The 20,182-nt window shown below is 36.6% G+C and overlaps 1 protein-coding gene across 1 annotated transcript; it reads right to left on the reverse strand.

Annotated features, from left to right (window-relative positions):
• Nucleotides 1–3,262: 3,262 nt before the first annotated feature.
• LOC104464304 (chromosome unknown open reading frame, human C21orf91) lies at nt 3,263–20,108 on the reverse strand. Its single transcript, XM_010076971.1, has 4 exons — nt 19,983–20,108; nt 7,064–7,597; nt 4,096–4,158; nt 3,263–3,588 (listed from the first exon to the last, which is right to left on the reverse strand). The coding sequence occupies exons 1-4, from the start codon at nt 20,104–20,106 to the stop codon at nt 3,428–3,430; spliced, it is 882 nt and encodes a 293-aa protein (XP_010075273.1). The 5' UTR covers nt 20,107–20,108; the 3' UTR covers nt 3,263–3,427.
• Nucleotides 20,109–20,182: the final 74 nt, after the last annotated feature.

The raw sequence follows: 20,182 nt of genomic DNA on the forward strand, positions 1-20,182 counted from the left end.
AAGTTTTCTTAACATACGACCCAACCAACTTTAATAGCTTCAATGCTATTCCTACAGACATAGTTTCATTAATGTTGCTTCAGTTACACATCACTGAGTTTAGATGCAGTAAAAACAGAAACATTTTAGTCATTCTTGAAACCAAAAATCCTGTGGAAAGAAAAATAACATAAGCAATCTGTTAATCTGAAAAAAGAAAAACAGATTGCTTTATTACTTTTTCCTCAAAATTAAATCTCAATATTTAAATACGTATAAGTCAATCTAAACCTTATAATTGCAAAACAAATTTAACTGCCTGTGCAATCCATTACATATTTGTTACATGTAATAAGCATTTCCAGTTTTGACATGAACAGTTGCATCATCTAGAAAGCATTATGTGGCAGGAATATTTATAATAAAAACAAATAAACAAAAAATCAGTTCTGTTCCTAGGATCAGATTAATTAAAAAGCAGCAACAAGCCCGAAGCTGCTTACCCACTTTCTGGAAATGGCTTGTGGAAACCAGCACATGCACTGTCATTCAGGGGTGCTAACAGAATAGCTCTGCCCAACCCCAGATCCCAAGTTAGGAAAAACGGAGAGCAGCATTTTTACAATGCAGTTACTGAGTTGCTCCTAAAGAAGGAAGGATCTGCCTGAAAATAATAGATTAAGCTGTTAAATGGATCTTTGTGGTATGTTCTTTTGTACTCATATGGATCTTCTTTGATCAAGCAAGGCTCCTTCTTGTGCATTTAATTACTGTCTAATTGAGCCTTACATCCAGCTGTGTTCTCATTGTTGGAGTTTCCAGGTACTGCAATAAAATAAAAAAATAAAGTAACAAAAAGTTTCAGGATTCAGTTTAGGTGAATATTTTTGCTGGTAATATGTTCCTTTGTTAAAAAACAGAATTCAGTTTGCGCCCTTTACCACTAGCAATTGCAAAAAAAAAAAAAACAACTAGCAATTCTGCCTGTTTTCAGACAATATTTCATAAAGATCCTTCTGTTTGAGTATGCCACTTTCTGGACAGTTATTGTTTCCATTTTAAATAAGTGATGCCTTATAATGCAAATTAAACCCGCTAACTTTTAAGCTGTTAAGAGTCTCAAATTGGATTTTGGTAGGTGTTCATAGCCTCAAATATCACCTTTGCAATTGCAAGTCTTCCCTGCGCCTCCCCCCCGGCACAAAGCTTGTTCACTGCTCATTCAAAATACATGCATCTCATACTTGAAGGATCAGCATTTCATATACAGAAACAACTCAGATTCAATGCAAGATTTACACCAGACAGATTTCCCAGTGAAAGTCAGGAAAGCAGTGAAGAAATAAATCCTACGGTATGAGCATTTTCTTACAGCACATTAGTTTAAACCAACCCCCCTCTGCATCTTGAGCTTAAAGAGAAGAAACAGCTATATAGCTACCTTATTTTAAGCACATATGCTAGGTATATTCTTTCCTTTTCCCATGATTCACAATTATACTCAAGGCAAATGATGCAAAACAATTTGTGCTTCCATGGCTTATGTGCCCCAAAAGTTATCCTTCCTAATTATAACCCATCTTAAAACCAATAAAGCCCCTGCAACCTTGTATCAAAAATCTAATGCAACAAAAATTAAATATAGATACGTAGTAAGAAGGAGTTAAATTGTAGATGCTATGCTTTTAGTGCCCACAAGAGTAAACAACAAAAGTGAAAGTACTATTTAATTCTCCTCACTGTCTAGTGAAGTGAAATTGAGACCCTCATTAGCCTGATCAGACACCTGGGGAATCTAGATCCAGCCTCACTCAGACTGTATAATGGTCATTTCCACAGTTATGAGTAACTATGGTATTTCTCCTCTCACTTTACACTTGCATTAATAAGGTTTATAGACTGGTACATGGAGATTAATCCATTTTCTGACATCTGTAATTAGGGATTAGCTAGTGCACTTTTACTTACAGGCCCACTTGCGTTCACAAGCAATGACACCACCGATTTTTTTCCCCTTGTAAACCACAAAACAGTAAGAGACAGAAGTTCAAGTCCCCACTCACGCATACTCCAGCTGCTCCAAGCCCCTTTCAGGACCCTTCCAGAAATGCATTATGGAATAAAAATAAAATTAATCAACCTGTCCTAAATATTCCAGATTTCACCATAAGGAGGATAATCAGTAAACCTAGTCTGAACTTCAGCTTACTTCTCAGTTTGATTTTAAAATCAAATCTAAACCTTTCTTCATGCTAGTCATTCTTTCAGCTCAGCTATATAAATTACTCCCTGTTTTCAGTTAAAGTGATAAAATCAAAGCACAAAGACTAACTTTAGGGAGGGGGATCTCTCCCCCATCCCTGACTTTTTGGGTACAACTCAGCAACTTTCCGTTACACAAATGCAGCTCCACAATGTTTTTGGCAAAGATTAACTAAGATTTCTCAGTATGGTAGACGGACAGAAGCTTTTAAAAAGCAGACACTGTTCTGTTTTATAATGTATCATTACTATTTTTATATTTCAAAATTAAAACACTTTATCATAGTCTGATCCAACTTTATAAACACTCATAACAAGGTAACGTAGTATTACAAATTTATTTAGCTTCTTTGAAATAGTTTTTCAGCATTGAAAATTTCACACATATAAAACAACTTCTATGCATTAAAAACAATGTATGGATTCCTTTTTAATTTAAAGGAAGTGCTGTGCTTTTTTTTCTTTAGACATCTCTCATGAACCAAATTTTCAGTTATAAAGCTGATAAAAATAAGTGATGCACCACCACATTTTTTTATTTAACATGTGAAATTCATCTCTTTGGGAAACAACTTTTTTTTTTTTTAAATTGTATCATGAAAGATACAGACCTGAAAAAAGGATAAACAAACATACACAAGGCATAAACATTATACAGAGTAATTCAGACATTTTATAAAGAGATCCGGAAAAGTACCTAAAATAGTGATATTTATTTAGTATAAAATTTCAATAATAAAATATTGCTCATAATAAATAAGAAAACATGAGTTTCATTAATACTGTTCTCCCCTTAAAGCTCTCTTGGATGTAACATGATCAGACCTGATCAAAACTCAAATTTTTATTTTTCCTCTGTATGAAGGAGGCAGGTTACAGGCTTCAGGTCATTCTTTCTTAGAAAATTTTATTATCAAACAAAATTCATTTCAAGGCTCATGCGTAGTTATGGGCAAAAAAAAATCCTTAAGTGAATAAACCTCATCACAGTAGATTTTGATACCTAAAATATTTGCCTTTTTTGTTAAAACCAAAGTGGAGTAAGACTCCTCATAGATTATGAATGCAAAGAGAAAGCTGCCCAAGTTTCCTCAAAAGCTTCTAAATATCTGTGCAGCTGTACTTAATGGTTATCAAAGCTGTTAGGGAAAGTTAGCTCTATAAGGGGACAGAGGCTGTATCCCCTTTACATGGGGACATTTGATTTCATCCCTGCTCGTCCCATCTGCAGACACGGCAGTTTGGAGCAGTTCTTCAGCAGCTGCTCAATAGCAATATGACGGACGTTGAGCTCTGAGGCCAAAGAGTCCTTTTCTTGGACTTGGTGCGTCAGCTCTTCAAACACATCTGCAAGGACATTATTAGGTTAATCCACTTGGTCCCTGTACTTTCATGGAGGTAAGAAGCAGCGCTGAACATTACTAATACAGAGGCATAGACATTTAAGTGGGCTCATGCACAAAACCACCACTTTTTTTTCTGGTTCCAGCACAGCTTAGCATATGCATTGTGAACTGAACAGGACCACCAGTTCATAGTTTTAGGTGACCTGAGCTAAGGTGGGTCAGTTTATAACTCAAAATGAAGCTGATTCCAGTAAAAAAAACCCACAAAAACAAAAACAAAAAACAACTTAAAGAAAGAAAATACTATACTCAAGTGACCGTTTGCAATGCCCAAGGAGGTTACACAATAAAAGCACCTAGAAGGTTCTTGTTTCTTGTGGAAACATGATATACAAAGATTTCTGTTCAAAACTTAGCTGACAGTAAAGCCATCACCATTTCTTTTTTAAACAAGATTTTATTACAAAGCAACACAAACCCAAAACAAAGGGTACTGAAAATTTCTCACCCTGGATTTGCTTGAGCAGTTTTTCATTAAGTTGCTTTAACTCTCCAGGAGTCATCATAGTCACTGTAAATTCAATAAAATCTGTTATTACTACTACTGAAGTTGCATAAGCATCCTTAAGTAGACTCCTATTTTCTCAAATTGTCATCATTTGCATGTTAATAATCAACAGATGTGGTAGTAAGAGGCAACATTATTTACCAGTCACTTGTGGAAAGTCTGAAATTATGTTGACCAACAAAGTCTTACTCCACAGGAAAGCCCCTCCTTCAACATCAAAAAGCTGGAAACTCAAGCCCTCAAAACAAAGTGTCCAAACCAGATTTGCTTGCAAACTGATTGACACCTTTAAATACTTTACCTTCCTCTGACTGCGAAACCTGGTTTCCGCAGTGGAACCCCTGCAAGTACTTCTGTTTAACTGTGTACACGTGGACAATTCTGAAGTAAGTCCTGCTATGTTTGCAAGCCTACAGGAAATAGCTTGTGGACAGGATTTTCACCATGCAGCTACATGTCTTTGTTATGCAGTTTTGCTCCTTATGTATGTAGAAAAGTGACAATCCTGATCACCACAGGAAGATACTTGGCACTGAAACACGCTTCAAGACCTTGTAACTTTTAAATATTGTTTTTAAACAATGCTCTAGCTTCGCAAAGCTCTCACTGCACTCTTGAGAAAAACCTGTGCTCCAATCACACAGCTTTTGTTCAGAGATTTCTCAGTGCAAGAGGTTTCTATATTGTAAATTCAAGGCCTGCGTTCTGAAAAGGATAGTTTTACCTACCTGCTGGACTATTCAATTATCCTAAGCCTTCTCTTTCAGCCTTCCTCACATCTTGCAGTTGTAGTATATTAACTTTTCATTGGCATCACCAAACCAAAGCAGTTGGCAACAGCTAAGATCGCCCACTTGTCACTAAAGACATAAGGCCACTTAAGAGTGAAACAGATTCACCCCTCTCCAACCACCAGGTACAGCAGTGTTCTTTCTTACCTCTGGCTATCAATACAACCAACAATTGCTTTCTCACATCTTACCATCCTTTAACACTTTTTAAGGTCCATGAAAACCCTGATTGGATTTAATATAATGACAGCTTTACAAAAACTGCAATATTTTTTTCCACTTTTATACCCAGTGGTAGGATGTTACTTCCCATTTCTTCACTATTTTCATCAACATTTCATCAACTGTAGCAGATAGGCAGCTTCATGCATTGCATGTATATCAGGACAGGCCTGTTTCATGTCACGCAATTCTGATACAGAAGCAAACAAAAAAGGAACAGAATGATGAATTTAAATGAAAAGAGTATTCTATCCATGGCTGACGTAAATTATAAAGAAATATTGGATAATTTATTTATAATTACATTAACAATAGGTTTTTTTAGTAGACTGCTATGTTGTTACTGTGGAGGTACTACAATAAGAAGGTATCTAATTCTGGAAGAGAAAGTCTGACTAAATTTTTCTCAAAAATACAAACTTTATATAATCACAGAGACTCCAAATGAATATATGTAAGCCAAATACTGCAAAAAGATTAAACACACACTTATAACGCAAGGCAAAAATGCCACAAAAGTGCATTATGCAGTCATAACAGAGGAAAAAAAATAAATCTGTCCAGAAGTCAGAGATCAGATAGATAAATTCCAAGTCACTAACTTCAGTTAGATAACCTCATAAACCAGGTCAAGCTTTCGTAATTCCTCTGTTAACTGCTGTTCTGATTTATGTAATCCCAATTTATGACTCCAGAAGACAGGTGGTCAAACAGCATAGCATTATCTGTTTTGATTTATGGCTTTAAGACTACTAATTCACTACAAATGCAATATGAAGCATCATACAGCAGTTAAATAGAATCCTTTTATAAAGAATGGGAAATGACTGAACTTTGCAAAGACAGGTTTGTTAGTTTATTAAAGAAAAAGGGAGCCTAAAGAAACTGATTCCAACTTTTTACAGTACCTCTTCTTCTCACTCCTTCTGAAACTCTGAATTTTCATTACCTAGTTTTCCACTGAATATTTTACCAGCTTTTTTGTATTTTTTCTCTGGTCTTTTGAGATTCAGAATACCCTCTCCAATTACTTTCCCCATGTAAAAAAGTAAGAGTGGATGTATTCCAGTTTAGGACCAGGCACTGTTCTAAAAGCAGGATGGTAACTGCAGAAATCACCAGGAACTTACTCCTAACACATTTCATACAGGCCAATTCCAGAGATACTACAACATCCTAGATTTTTCTAAAGACTTCTTCTACTGATTTTCTTCTTAAATAATGGGAAAACTTACTTTTCACTTCTTTCAGTATCACCACAGTCACTAAAAGAATTGCTCAGGTGTACTACTACAGCCTTTAAGGGGCACATGGTGGCATTAATGGCCTTCCCTTTTTCTTATGCTCAATAAAAGAAAAAAAACCTAGTAAAATGCACAAGGAAAGTCTGCTACTACTAAGAACATTTAATTTTCTATGTTGTTTCACAAGTTTGCTCTGCCACCTTACCGCTGATTTCCCCCATTGCTTAGGGTAGCTCTCTGTAAAATGTAACTCAAGGCACCACACAAGTTCAATAAGACAGTTGTTTTCAGGTGCACAGTAATCTCCACCGGTAGGACTGTGCAACTGCCAGGACTGACATTAACAGGACTGCAATAAACCATAATTGTAAGTTTTTTGTGTAAATTATGCATGTTCTGTATTACACTGGAGTATAACTAACAGGAAAATAAAAAAACCAACCAAACCAAATGTCCACACCAACCAAACCTTCCACACCATTTTGCTTAGCCACGTAGCCTTTTTCTTCACAGGTTTTACAGCAACTCCAAACTGTTAAAAGCTGCATTTCAGGCTGTGAATTAATGCCCTGGGGGGACATTAAGTGGTCAAGAGCTATTTCAAAGAATGCCCTCGCTTGCTAGGTTGCGTGTAAACAGATATATACTTACGTTCTTCCCTGCTGTATTGAGGATGCCTTCTACGAACACTGGTGAGTGAACCAGCTTCAGCCTTTTCAGCTTCCTGTGTTTGGTTGCGACTAGACCACAACACACTGCCGCAACAGAAAGTAGCACCTGTTTCTTGTAACACACCAAGTCTGAAATCAGTAGATTCTCTTTGTTCCAAAAGAGCTTGTGAGCAGCTCGAGATGCCTCCAGAATTCCCATCTATCCATTTTGCAGAGTATCTAGGTACCGGGGAGTCAAACTGTGGGAGTAATTTTTTATCAGTCTGATGTCTGAAGTTAAAAAGCTGGTGTTGGGACGTTTTTGAGTTTTCAGAATCAGAGTCTAAATCCTTGTTTTGTGCGTACTGTATGATCCAGTTAATTTTTTTGCTCAAGATGTTTTTTACTTCTGCATATGGACTTTTAGAGAGCTTTGATCGTGGACAGTCTTGATTTGCTATTAAGTGGAATTTTTCAAAGCAGTCTCTGTGCCCCCTTAAAGACCTTGTATGTAGAAGATCTGACTTTGGTACTCCTGTAAAGACACAATAAAATAATTTACTATATACTCAACTAATTTTTCAAAATCTTTACTCACAAACAACCAAGAAAACAAAAACTTAATTGATGCTTTCCTATTAACAGTCTGATCATTGAAGTAAACTCTGATATGTGATACTCCAAAAGTTTTTGAAATTCCACTCAGTTTTGAGTCCTTAGCATACAAAGTGCTTTGCACACAGTAATCTCTAGTGCAGGACTTATAGATTTCCTGCACGTGCCTCTTGGACAACATTACAAATGAAGCAAACTGGTAACTCTGTACATATTGCATCACACCTATACACAAATGTATAAGCTGTAGAGGTAAAATAATCCCATCTCTATATCAGAAAGTTCTATATAAAAATACTTCAGAGCATTTTAAGAGCAGTCATCCATGCTCCCATCTTCTATGGAAAATGTTATGAGCCATCTGCTCAACAAATACTGCAGCGTGCGGGCTTGTGTCATCCAAGTGGTCAAACATAATTCAGACTTCAGTCTTAGATTATTATTTTGCATTGGTACAAGCCTGCAGTCTAGCTAGAGAAGTTCTAATATTGTCAACACTTGCCAACATTAAACTGTCCTGAAATTAATTTCATCTAAAATGGATGCTTATTCTCATCTTTGCTTGTCCTCCTTCAAAGACTAGTCAAATAGCTACAGCAGGTAACTCACTCAAACCTCAAAGTAATTGATAGTGATTGACATGTTAAAAAGGAACACAATCTGTGAAGATCTGCAGATGGTAAGTGAACACAGATGGTATGCGAACTATTTCAGAAAGTTAATACTACTCCAGTACAAAATTACTTTCTGCAACTTTACCAGTAGATATTTGTTCTTCCTCAGATTCACCTACGCAGTAGATTCAGTATCCAAGCCCAGAATATTGAACAGTTCGACATTTGTCTCAACACCCAGTATGCTACTTGGGAGGTTCCCGATATAATGAAAAACAATTCTGTCAAACAAGTTCCTCATGGAAAATAACAAACAATATATCTGTGAATCACTGGCTGAAAGTGCTCAATGCTCATTAAAGCCAGAATATTTAAATTAACACATGACAGTGTAATTTGATCTCTGAAACTAAGTAACATGAACCAAGCTGCAGCCATTTTACCTTTGAGCAAGGAAAGAAGTAGGAAAAAGTGACTAAAAGCCACGAAATGCAACAGGTAACAAGATTTGATAATAGAGACTTTAATGAGCAATTAGCAGAAAGCTACATATTGCAAAAATTCTCAGTTGTATCTGACTTACCCTCAAATTCTTGTGGTAAACTCTCAAAACTAGGCTACAAAGGTAAAATTCTTAACACAAAACTACTGAAAACAAATCCAAGCACTTAATTTTTATTATCTCACTTGCTGGTAACTGGTGTTTCAAGGTGGGGGGTTCAAACATTGAGAGCAGTCATTATACATTCTTGATTTTCCACTCTTTGGGCAGTGTTGAAACTCAAGAGCATTACTTTTCTGTTCAGGTTTGTAAGAATGTACACAAAATTTATGGTGCAAAACAACAAGAAGAATGGAAAATGAAAGAGGACAGCAGTGGAATTTTTGTTCTTAGGGAAGAAAGAAAGGTAAGGTCATGAAAACAGACACTTCTGTCCATGAAGTGTTAGAACAAACAAAAACCACATACTAAGCAGGGGCATCTTTTTAAAAGGAAAATTCCCGAGCAAATTACAAAGACAAATGTCTTCATGGGTACAGGACCAAGATTCTCAGTCTACACCTCAAATCTCTTTCAACCTCTTTCAGCAAAACGACACTAACTTTTCTTAAGCTCTACATGATCTACTACCTACTTACAAGCCTAATTTCCCTCTCTATCTCTGCAGATAATTTAACTCAAGTAGCACCATGGAAACCTTTAAATCTTTAAGCCATCAAGGCAGAGCAAACACTGCCAACTGAAGTTACAAGGCATATACTCACAACACTGCAAACCCTGCAAAAACAGACCAATTTGTTCAGCATTATTTGCTTTACCCAACATGCTATGCTGCTGATGCTTCCAGCACCTTCTTTTACTTATAGAAAACATCATTGGACTAACTGGAAAACAAGTTTTACACAATTTTCTATACAATAACACACAGGAACCCACTTAACAATTTGACCAAAGATGAATGAATGAAGCCGATGTCTTCTAATCACAGGACAGAGTAATCCTGTCTAAAGCAAATACTTGAAGATTTGGTGAAGAGGGAAGAGAACTGTAGAAAGCACAGTTAGTAGATCTGGGACAAATGCAGTTTTGCAGAGGCTGCTTCTAGATCACAGCCGCTAACAGGCACTGATGTTTATTTTGCTCTCCTAATCAAAAATCAAACATGCCTACGAAGTTTTTACTTCTCCTTATTTCCCCCACACATCCTCTCCTTCCCCAAAACTAGGGAAACAGTATTTAAACTAAAACCAGAAAAACTGAATGATGCAAGTTTAATGAAATATTCCCAGAGCTGGTTCTAGAGGCATGGCCTTTTGCAGTTAGGTCCTCTGTCTGATGTATCTGAAGAAGCAGGTCAGACTACATTTCCTCATCTATACATACCACCGCTTCTGGGGCAATCACAAAAGAAACAACTGCACAACAAATGACAGAATACTGCAGTCTCACTTTAAAATAACTCCTTTGAGGCTTTCTGTTTTATTGTTTCCATAACAATAACGTGTTCCTTGTGCAATAGGACAAGGGTGTGAGACCACACAAGATAAACAACACACAATTGCAGTTATACAAAAAAAAATAACAAGTGCAGCATGACTTCACAAAGCCCTGTCTGATTGTTATGTCCTAGTTATAAGCTCAAGGTTACTTAAGTCTTTCCTTCTGACAACTTCAAGAGTTCTGAACATTGTTAACTTCCCCACTCCAGAGGCCTGATGCTCAAAGAAATCTATTTTATCAGAACTTCATAATATCGGGTATGCCTGAAATTAACAACTATTACAGAAGAAAAAAATGTTACTTCAAAGGCCTAAGTTTTGCTATTTATACACCACATATTAGCTATAACTATTTCTGAACATAGAGCAAGTTATTAAAAAACTCTTCCCGTACACAAGAACATGTCTCCCCCTTACCCCAAGAACAAATTTACAGCCTTCCTTATCTCTTACTCCACTGAAAAAACCCAGAAGGGTCTATTTAAATACTCTTCAATATAGTAAGGAACAGAAAATGTACAAAACCAAACCAGTTTTGTACAGAACTGCTAGCAGACTTGCTTCAGCTTTCATATAACTGGTATGGATTTGTACGGTAACAAACACATGCAAAAAACCGAAACAAAACCCCCTGAAAACAACCCTCAATCTTTCTTTTGTACTAAGGTGACAATCAGTCCTTTCCTATACAGAGGACATGAATAACATCAGCCACTAACCTTCTGGAATTGCATCCCAAGAGCTGAGCATCCACAGCAGCTGCTGTGCCAGCACAAACTAGTATTGACATACCAGTATCACAGCAAGTAAGAATACATTTCTTTGACACAAATCCTTCTGTTGGGGGCAATACCATCAGTTTTATGAAGTGGAAAAGATGCCTTTTTCTTTTTGTTAAGATTTAGTATTCCATTCACATTAATTCATGTTTTCCCCCTTATCACAATTACAGAAAAATCTACCAGCTGGTAAACTGGCATGGATCAAACAAATTATTATAAAGATTATTCACAGTTTTAGAAGACACATTACTTTATTCAACACTATACACAAAGAGACGAATAAAGCAAGGTAATGCTTATGAATATTACAAAAAGTAATATAATTTTCATAAGCAGCTATTGTCAGTTCTGGGGATTTTCACAGGGTTTCAGTTCTGTCTCAATGTTCCCATTTGCCAATATCCATCTCAACCTTTTTATTTTTTGGCGGGTTCTTCAAGTCAGCAATCATACAAAACATCCAACATTTTTTTTCCACATTTGTAGGTATGTATAGATTTGTCCCCTGCCTTACTATCCAAGCAATCAGGCAATTTATAAAGTAGTACACATTTTTGTAACTTCTAGTTTTTCGTAAGTGCAAAGCAGCAGAGAGTTTGGAGACTATTTACCATATAACCAGGTGTGTAATCACATCTCAATAAATTCTATCATATTTTAAAGCACTTGTATCTGAAAGTAGATCAGTTTCCATCACATTAAAGTTTTTGGGTTTTTGTTTGTTTTTTTTTTTTTAAGGGAAGAAATCTACAAAGACTTTATTTCCGCTTCGGCAACTTATTCTTCAAGAACTCTCTAACTCTTCTTCATGACAGTGAACTAAGCTGAAATGTTTACTCACATTTATATATAAAGCTGTCTAAAACAGTTGTCTTATTTGGAGATTATAATAATAATGAACAAGTTCAATTCAAAAGGAATGCTCTTGAATACCAAGACTACTTCACATCTCTTCACAAACAAATGTTTTCATTAAAAAGACCAGCAGTGATCATTAGCCTGCTTATCTTCCACATTGTTTTTTTTTTAATTTCCTTGTTATTATTTTTTAAAAAAACCTTCTTATTTGGTCTTTTGGCTTCATGAGTTAAAAATAATGCTAAAGAAAGCCTGCACTCCCTTCTTAGCAATTTATAATGCAACACTGGAAACTAATCTTTTTTGCAGTGGTGCCTAACTGTAGCTTGAGACGCTGAAGAGGAAAGAAAAAGCCAGAATTTAAGATGGAACAAGCCAAAATTAACAAGGATACTTCTAGACACAATGAATTAGTTGATTATGTTTGTGCTATGACATTTGTTAATTAAAGCCATATTAGAGTCTGACCATAGAGAAAGGAAAAGCTGCCTTTCCAGTATAATACTAGCATCCACCATACATACAGCTTCCATAAATGCGTAAAGTACACGTGGTTATTAAGGATAGCCAAAGGAGAGTGAATGCACTTCACAATACAAATTTGTATTTGTATACTGGCAGCATGGGTAAAATTATCTGTTTAATCAGAACAATTAGAAAAGGACCAACTCTAGTTTTAGCTAGTTGTGGAGACTACCGTCATAGCCAGTGAAGAAACGCTTCTCAGGTACAATTCACCTCATTCTAAATAGTTAACAGCAGAAAGATGTGACAGCCACCTATGCTGCTCCCCTCAGCTGTCCACCTCACACACATACAGTACTGCTCTTGAAACAGGGATGTCTCACCAGCTCATGAAACAGCTCCTGAACAACTGCTAGTGTCCACTCGGAACACCAAGATCAGATGAGCTCATGTTTGGTTTACCCAGTGTACAGGGCTCAGACCCGCAGCAGACAGGGAAATGCTCCAACAAGACATTACATGTTCATGTTCATCTACTGTAAGTCAGTGCTGCATATTAATCTGCTCATTAACAGTGCTGAAAGAGGGGGGTTCTTCTAATAGAAAAGCAGATCCCAAGACCTGTTCAAAATACATTAAATAAAACCAGTCTATGATGACCTAAGACAGCAAGTCATCCACATCTAAATGACAAGGGGTGGTGCAAAACTGATATTCTGCAGTTGTACAATTCTGCCAACACTGGAGAATGGGATCATTAGAGATGTTTATCTCCAACACATCTGCTTGACAAGACTTAAAGCCAACTGCTATTTTTAAGTGTATGCCTGCAATTTCATTTGAGAGTTAAATCTTACAATTTATTAGATTGGCCAGAAGGAAAATACCAGTGCTGTTCATTAACTTCTAAAACAGACACATGGTAAAGACTGGATATTACCTTGTTCATAAACTAAAGTTCTGTCTTCACCTACATGTGACAAAGCCAGTGCATTCCATACATCAGGCGTGCACACAAATTATCTCCCACTGAATTTCTATTAGCTCATTTGTACTTTAGCACATAGGAAAGACATCCTAAATAAGACAGAAGAGAAATCCAATTGACCCTTTAAACACATTTTCAAAATTCATGTTTCCTATAAACTACTTTACTACCCAAGAAGAGAGTTTACTACTGTATTAGACAAGCCAATACATTTTGATGAAAATTTACAAGAACTACTATGTTAAAGATGCCTCACACCTTCTAAGAAAAATAAATAAAACTGACCTAGAAATGAGTGGAAGACATTCGACAGTATTTCTGAATTCTGGAAGATGCCAGGTAAGTAACATAACTGCTCAACTTTTTTGCATGTACAAACCTCCCAAATTTATATATAGAGAAATCAAAAAAGTACTTTCAGAACTAGCCACACAGCTCTGCTATTACTCAGCAGTACTTACATGGCACTTCGAAGATGAAGAACAGCATCTCCAACCATGTTTGGACTTGAATTCATAGTTAAGTGGTTTGCTGGAAACTGCAGCTAGTTCCACAAGTCCATTCAAGTTTGCAGAAATGAGTCATACCCCTGAACTGAAAATGCTACCTTGAAACAAGTTCTCATCTGTCTAGCCTAAAGGGCAATGATGAAATTTTTTAGTTTTTGTTGCCAGAATAATATGTTGTATTGGTTATTATTTAGTTAACATTTTGGAACAGAATGAAATTACAACAGCAGTTTCCAATCCTTTCAGCTGTGCCTTACAACCTATTTTATTTCAGTGAGATATTTTTCTGTAGGGTGTAAGGAAGAAAAAAGTAAAATTTGAGTACTTACAGCTTTTAACAACTAAACCACTTAAGAACAGAGAATGAGGGTACTACACAAGATTTCATAGACCTTAAGAGCAAAAAAAAGCTATGCAATAAGACAGATTTGTTTACAGCATCTTTGTCTCAACCTGGAGACTGGGATGCACCAGCCTGATGCTGAAATTTCCTCAAATGCTACGAGTCTCAGACTTTTAAAGGACAATGGAAATGGAACTATCTTAGCATAAATCAGGGGAACAGATGCTTAGTACTCACACTATCTCTTATTTTATATTACAAGACCTGGGATATGGCCTGTCATTTGCTATTCAGCTGTTGAACTCTAAACAGAAATGGAAGCAAGCCAGTTTGCTCGCCAGCTAGCATCCTCCAAGATGTTATCATAGTTAGCAGCATCAGATAAGCAAAACAGTGAAAAAAAAATCTGCTCAAACAATCAGATTTTCCCCTTCTATTACGGTTTTGTCTCTGTTACCCTTGAATTTCAGGAATCTCATGGATTTTTAAATCTGTATTAAGACACACCAGCACAAAACCAGGTTAAGATAGATATATCAACCATGACAAATAAATGTAAAGCTAAACTGTAATTATTACAGATTGTCAACTTTGAAACCTTCAGAGACAAGTCTGATGTTTGAACAAATACATTCAAGCATGAAGCTCCTGAAGCTGGGATTTCCACAGACATTGTCCAGAGGATCACAAAGCATGCATTAACAAAGGACACATCTGCATTGCACAATGCATTCCCACGGGAAGATACCTAAACAACTCTAAACAGCACCACAGGCAGCACAACTGCTTAGCCCTCTAGCCACCTCTGTGTGCTCTGAGAAACTCAGGCTAGAGCTACAGCCTCCTCACAGGAGAATTAGGGCACAGACAGGTATCTCCACACGACACCCTGTTTTGATGTGGAAATCCTACAACTGGAGTTTCAAAGCAGCTCAGGCAGAGGGGTTTGTTTTGTTGATACATACAGACCGCTTTTATACATACACACACATATTTTGTATGTTCATATATTTTCCCCTCACCCTCCAGTTACAACTGCAGATGTTATTAGTATTATATATTTGCTACCAGAGTTCAGTTAATAATTTTCCCATATCATGAAATTAAAAAGGAGAAGAAATTTATCTCAAACTAACACAACATGATTTCTTGGCTTATGCAATCTAGCTACATATGAATTTAGAACATTTCCTGTTTTAATCCATAGATTACTGTGACACCTACTCAGAAAAACAAAACACAAACAACAATCTCTGCTGGTGCTCACTTCGCCTACACAAGGCAAACAAAAGCCAACATCAAACTCCAGCAGACCGACACCACCAGGACATTCTAAACCCATCTAGAACATTAAAACCACTGTACAAAATCAGTTTTGCCTCTCAAAAATGCTAGTTCAGTGTTTCATATATAAGTGCATGGTATATTTTAAAGTTTAAGAATCACCTTATTATTCTGTTGTGCTAAATCACCCAATAATGATCCTTCAGACACAAAATCTAGTTTTGCAGTAAAAGTATTTATGTGTAGCTTAGACCGCTCAGCTTCCTTGAGAATGACTCCTCAAACTAAGTGAGCTGAAAGAACAAGTGCAACAGGGACAAAAATACTGTCCTTTCAAGACACACCACCTACCCCCTACCCCCTGCGTTTAGACTGAAGATCAGCACTGCTAAACTGCCTTAAGAACATTACTCTTCCCCTGTTCAAGAAAGGTTGATGACATGTAATAGGAGAAAGCTTAAACCCACACCTTGTCTTTCAGTTTATTCTGTATACCCATTTACCCTTTTCTCCTGCCTTCACTATGACTCTTTCAGTCAACTTCAGAGAAACAGACCCTATAATCCATATACATCAGTCACAAATTCTAGGATGGACACCACAGCTGAACTCTGAACTGCACCCAAACCAGTGGTTTCTGTGAATTAACTGAACTTAGTAAGAAGCATAATCACATTTTAGGCTAAGCTATCATTTTATTTCATTAAAAGACTAAAAATCTACTATTAAAAACAATTATCATGGAGACACAAAGGTTTTATGACACAGTAAATAACTTCCTCATTCAGAAACTCAGCAGTTATTTAAGGCAGACCATCAATTAAGCTTTCTGTATAGCAGTCTTCTCTATAAAGGACTATAACTTAATTTTTTTTTTTCAATTATGTATCATTCTCAAGCTATTTTCCAAAACGTTTACATAAAGGTTACAAAAAACCACCCCTACGTCAGGAAGCTAAAGGCTGAGACACATCACAACACTGATCCAGGAAGAAGTCTGTTGAGTCATTACAGATGGGGATGGTCTCTGACATGCTCATTTCTAATTACTCACTTAACCAAGACAATCAACAACATTATCACCTACACAGAAATGAACTTGTACAGCTGTGAGCTCCCAGATGTCAGAAGACAGAGATTCACCAATACTAAACTACACCATAATTAAGTGCAGCTAAGTGAATTATATTGCTGTAGTGTTTTGGTTTTATATATTCAAGAAAATCTTTTTCAGAGAGGGTTCAGGTGGCTAAGCTTGGGGCTAGATCAGTTTCAAGTGCATAAATTTACCACAGAGAGCTTTAAGCAATCAAAGGGAAACAGAATTGTTCTCATGAGTTTTGTTAAAGCACTAGATTATGATACCCTTTTGAAAAAGGATAATCAGGAAACTTAGTTCCAGAATTTCATACACAGACTCATAGAATCATTTAGGTTGGAAAAGATCTTTTAAGACCATAGAGTCTAACTGTATACCTAATGCTGCCAAGTCCACCGCTTGCCCTTACACATGCATCTGCAACGCTCCCTTCTATCCTCCCAGTGAGGACTGGATAGTCAGGAAAGATGGAAGAGGTGCTACACATTCCCCTTAAATCAGACAGCACTTAACACATGGAATTCAACAGGGTGCTGCAAACAGTGGGAGTACTTAAGCATCCTGCAAGATGCTGAGCTGTGACTAATAGCCTGCCTGTTCTTAAACAGCAGCTACTTCCTACTTCACTGAGGGAGATCAACGTTAAAAATGACCAAGCCTTAAGCACTGTCCTAAGGTGTTGCATTAATACCTCTTTAGAACAGCATATTTCACTTCCTGAATTACTTAAAAATATATGTACATATTTTAATTGCTTGGATTTTTAAATAGGATGTTAAATAAAAAGGCAAACCATTAGTGAGAATGACACTTTAAGTGTGGGATAGCACATCTACAGAGTTGATACAACTTACAGTTGATTGTGTTCAACAACTAGCTATGTTATAATGCATGTGAGCTTCATTAAAATATAAGCAGGAGGCTAGTATGAAAACATCTAGTAGAGCATTCTGAGTTAGTGAATTATCCACTTGATTCCCTATCCAGCGCTGTCAAAAGATTGTTATTTTAGATGTACATAAATCACAGTCTTTGTCACAGGAAAATACAGGAATCCAACAGATACATCAAAAGTAGGAAGAGTGCAACCATGGATATGGTAAAAGGCTGGCTCATGCAGTGGTTCAGCTGAAAAGTCTTACAATGATTCTTTATAAAGTCATTTACACTGCCTCTACCACCCTTAAACCTTCTCTCCCTATAAAAGCAGTAACAGTACATATTTTCAAAGTGGTACACAGAAAACAATATCAGTAATTGAGGTATTTTAATGCTATAATGATAAAAAATATTTTTTTTTTACTATGAAAAATAAAAGACTAAGAATATAATGGTTCATGTAGTTTCAGGTGAGCTTTCATCAGTATTCTGTTCAAATAGTCCTCCTTTAAAAATAACAAAAAATTCATAAGACTATGCAAAGTAGTCTGCTGCACAGATTAAGGCTTTACTATTATGAAGTCTACTTAAGAATTACAGAAAAAAAAAAAAAAGCTGTTCCAGCTAAAACTTCATTTTGTAAAGTAATATCCATAACTAGTAATTTTGACAAATTGATGGTTTATCTCAAACAACGGAGCATAGAAACCATCCAGCAATTTTTTAATGCATCCTGTTTTATTTGTTTCAACACTTTTAAACCAACACTAGATTCTGAATTGAATCAAAGTACTTAATTCTTATTATGGCAATATGTTTCTTTCTCATTTTAAAGTCTAAAGAGAGAAACATCTTAACTCCATACTGTGAACCATAAACCCATCATTTTAAAGCAGTACGAAAACTCAAGCAGACTGACAGGATGTCTTAGGTCAGATAGTTGCTGAGTTTTATCAAAAAGTGTAAATACACAAGCATGTCTCTTCTAAACAAAAGCATAAAGCATGCAAATTATTACTGAAGTATGAAAGTATTGTTCAGATTAAAATATATTGCCTCTAGTAGCAACAAAACCCTTAATGGCATCACTTTTTTATAAATCAAAACATAGTACTCAGTATTTACAAGTGATTCTGATTTGCTAATGCATTTTCCACATTTCTGTAAGGTAGGAACAAAATTTTATTACCTACACACGCATTAGAAGTCAGACACACAATAGAAATAGTGTACGGAACACACATCTTTACATCCTTGTAGCCCCCTACATTCCAGTCAGTTTTATGCTTCTAGGGTTCAGAATAAGCAAGCAGATCACTGGGTACGGTGCTCGTATCTCACAGCACCTTACCCTCAGAAAGACTTGATCTTAAGACCTTTAGCATACCCTGACATGTATCAGAGAGACAATAAGTCTCACTGACATCAAGAAATGGGACTATTAACATAACAGCATTAAGATCTTCATATTCAATTGCCCCATTGTCCTGATTTCAGCTGAGAAGGCGGCTGATGTTTATGTTATCAGTCTTCTTCCCAGCACAAATCCAAAACATAGCCTCTTACTAGCTCATATGAAAAAAGTTAACTATCTCAGCTAAAACGAGGACACCCATCTGAATACAGATTACTCTAGGTAGTCACATGCATGTACAACCAGCAAATACTACTTTATAACTGGAATAAATTACTTTGTTAGCCCCAAAATCAAGCAACAATAGTCATACTTTCAAAAAAAACTTTTTTGACTTAAAGGGAAATAACTGATCTATTGCTCATTCATCCTCAGCACTTCATTTGTATATGAAGAACAACAAGATGAGTAAATTCTTTAGCAAAACAAGGTTTTGAATTCTACAAACACAATTTTGGAGGCCATAGATGATACAAGCTTAGTCTTTCAAAAGATGGCCAAAATTCCTACTTTGTGATTTGCAAACTTTAAGAAGTTTTGACAATGAACCCAGTTTTAGCATGTTACATATAACCTCATAAAAACAGAAATAACCAGAGGATTACTATTTTTAGTGAAACATTGACCTGCTTCCAAAAAAAAAAACCCAACCTATTATGCTTTAAAACTTACAATTTAAGTAAGTTTTATACACAGACTCCTCCAACTATTGAACAAAGACCCTGAATAAAGGTAGAACATAAACTCCACCTGATCCGAATTAACACCAGAGGTCTAACACCAGAAGGTGAAATTAGCACCAGCGCATTCCAGAAGCTCTTTAAAGGGAGGTACATCCCTACATCTAGAGGAGCAGGCACTAGCACACGCATGGCACCCACCTTTCCTGGAAACAAGTTGTTTGAGAACCTAACAAACTAGTTTGGTCAGTGAGAAAACTTTCTAAACATACACATTTTCAAACCTAAGCCTTTATGAAAGCTTTCAGATAAGCTCAGTTAGCGTTCAGCTCCAGGATAAGTAATCTACGAACGAAGCCGGCACACGAGGACTCGTACTAAAACGTCACCTTCGATGTTCAGCTCAAAACAAACGTGGCAGAACGAGAGCGTCTCCTTCTCTGTCCCCAGCTTGCAGACGCTGCAGACGTTGTCATCGTCCAGGTCGATGCTCACAAACTGCTCCTCGTTCATAGTGCCCTGGGTAGAGGGAGCAGGGGGGCGACAAGGGACAGGACCGTTATTTCAACCACCGCCGAGGCGAAGCACG

The sequence above is a fragment of the Pterocles gutturalis genome, unplaced genomic scaffold (genome assembly GCF_000699245.1).
Source record: "Pterocles gutturalis isolate BGI_N339 unplaced genomic scaffold, ASM69924v1 scaffold12888, whole genome shotgun sequence".
Taxonomy (NCBI): Eukaryota; Metazoa; Chordata; class Aves; order Pterocliformes; family Pteroclidae; genus Pterocles; species Pterocles gutturalis.

Excerpts from the sequence above, each read along its gene's own strand:
- LOC104464304 (XM_010076971.1), bottom strand. The coding sequence starts at position 20,106 with ATGAACGAGGAGCAGTTTGTGAGCATCGACCTGGACGATGACAACGTC. Across the intron at positions 7,598-19,982 it reads TTTTGAGCTGAACATCGAAG|GAGTACCAAAGTCAGATCTT; the intron begins GTGACGTTTTAG and ends GTGTCTTTACAG. Across the intron at positions 4,159-7,063 it reads TCAATACAGCAGGGAAGAAC|TGACTATGATGACTCCTGGA; the intron begins GTAAGTATATAT and ends TTGAATTTACAG.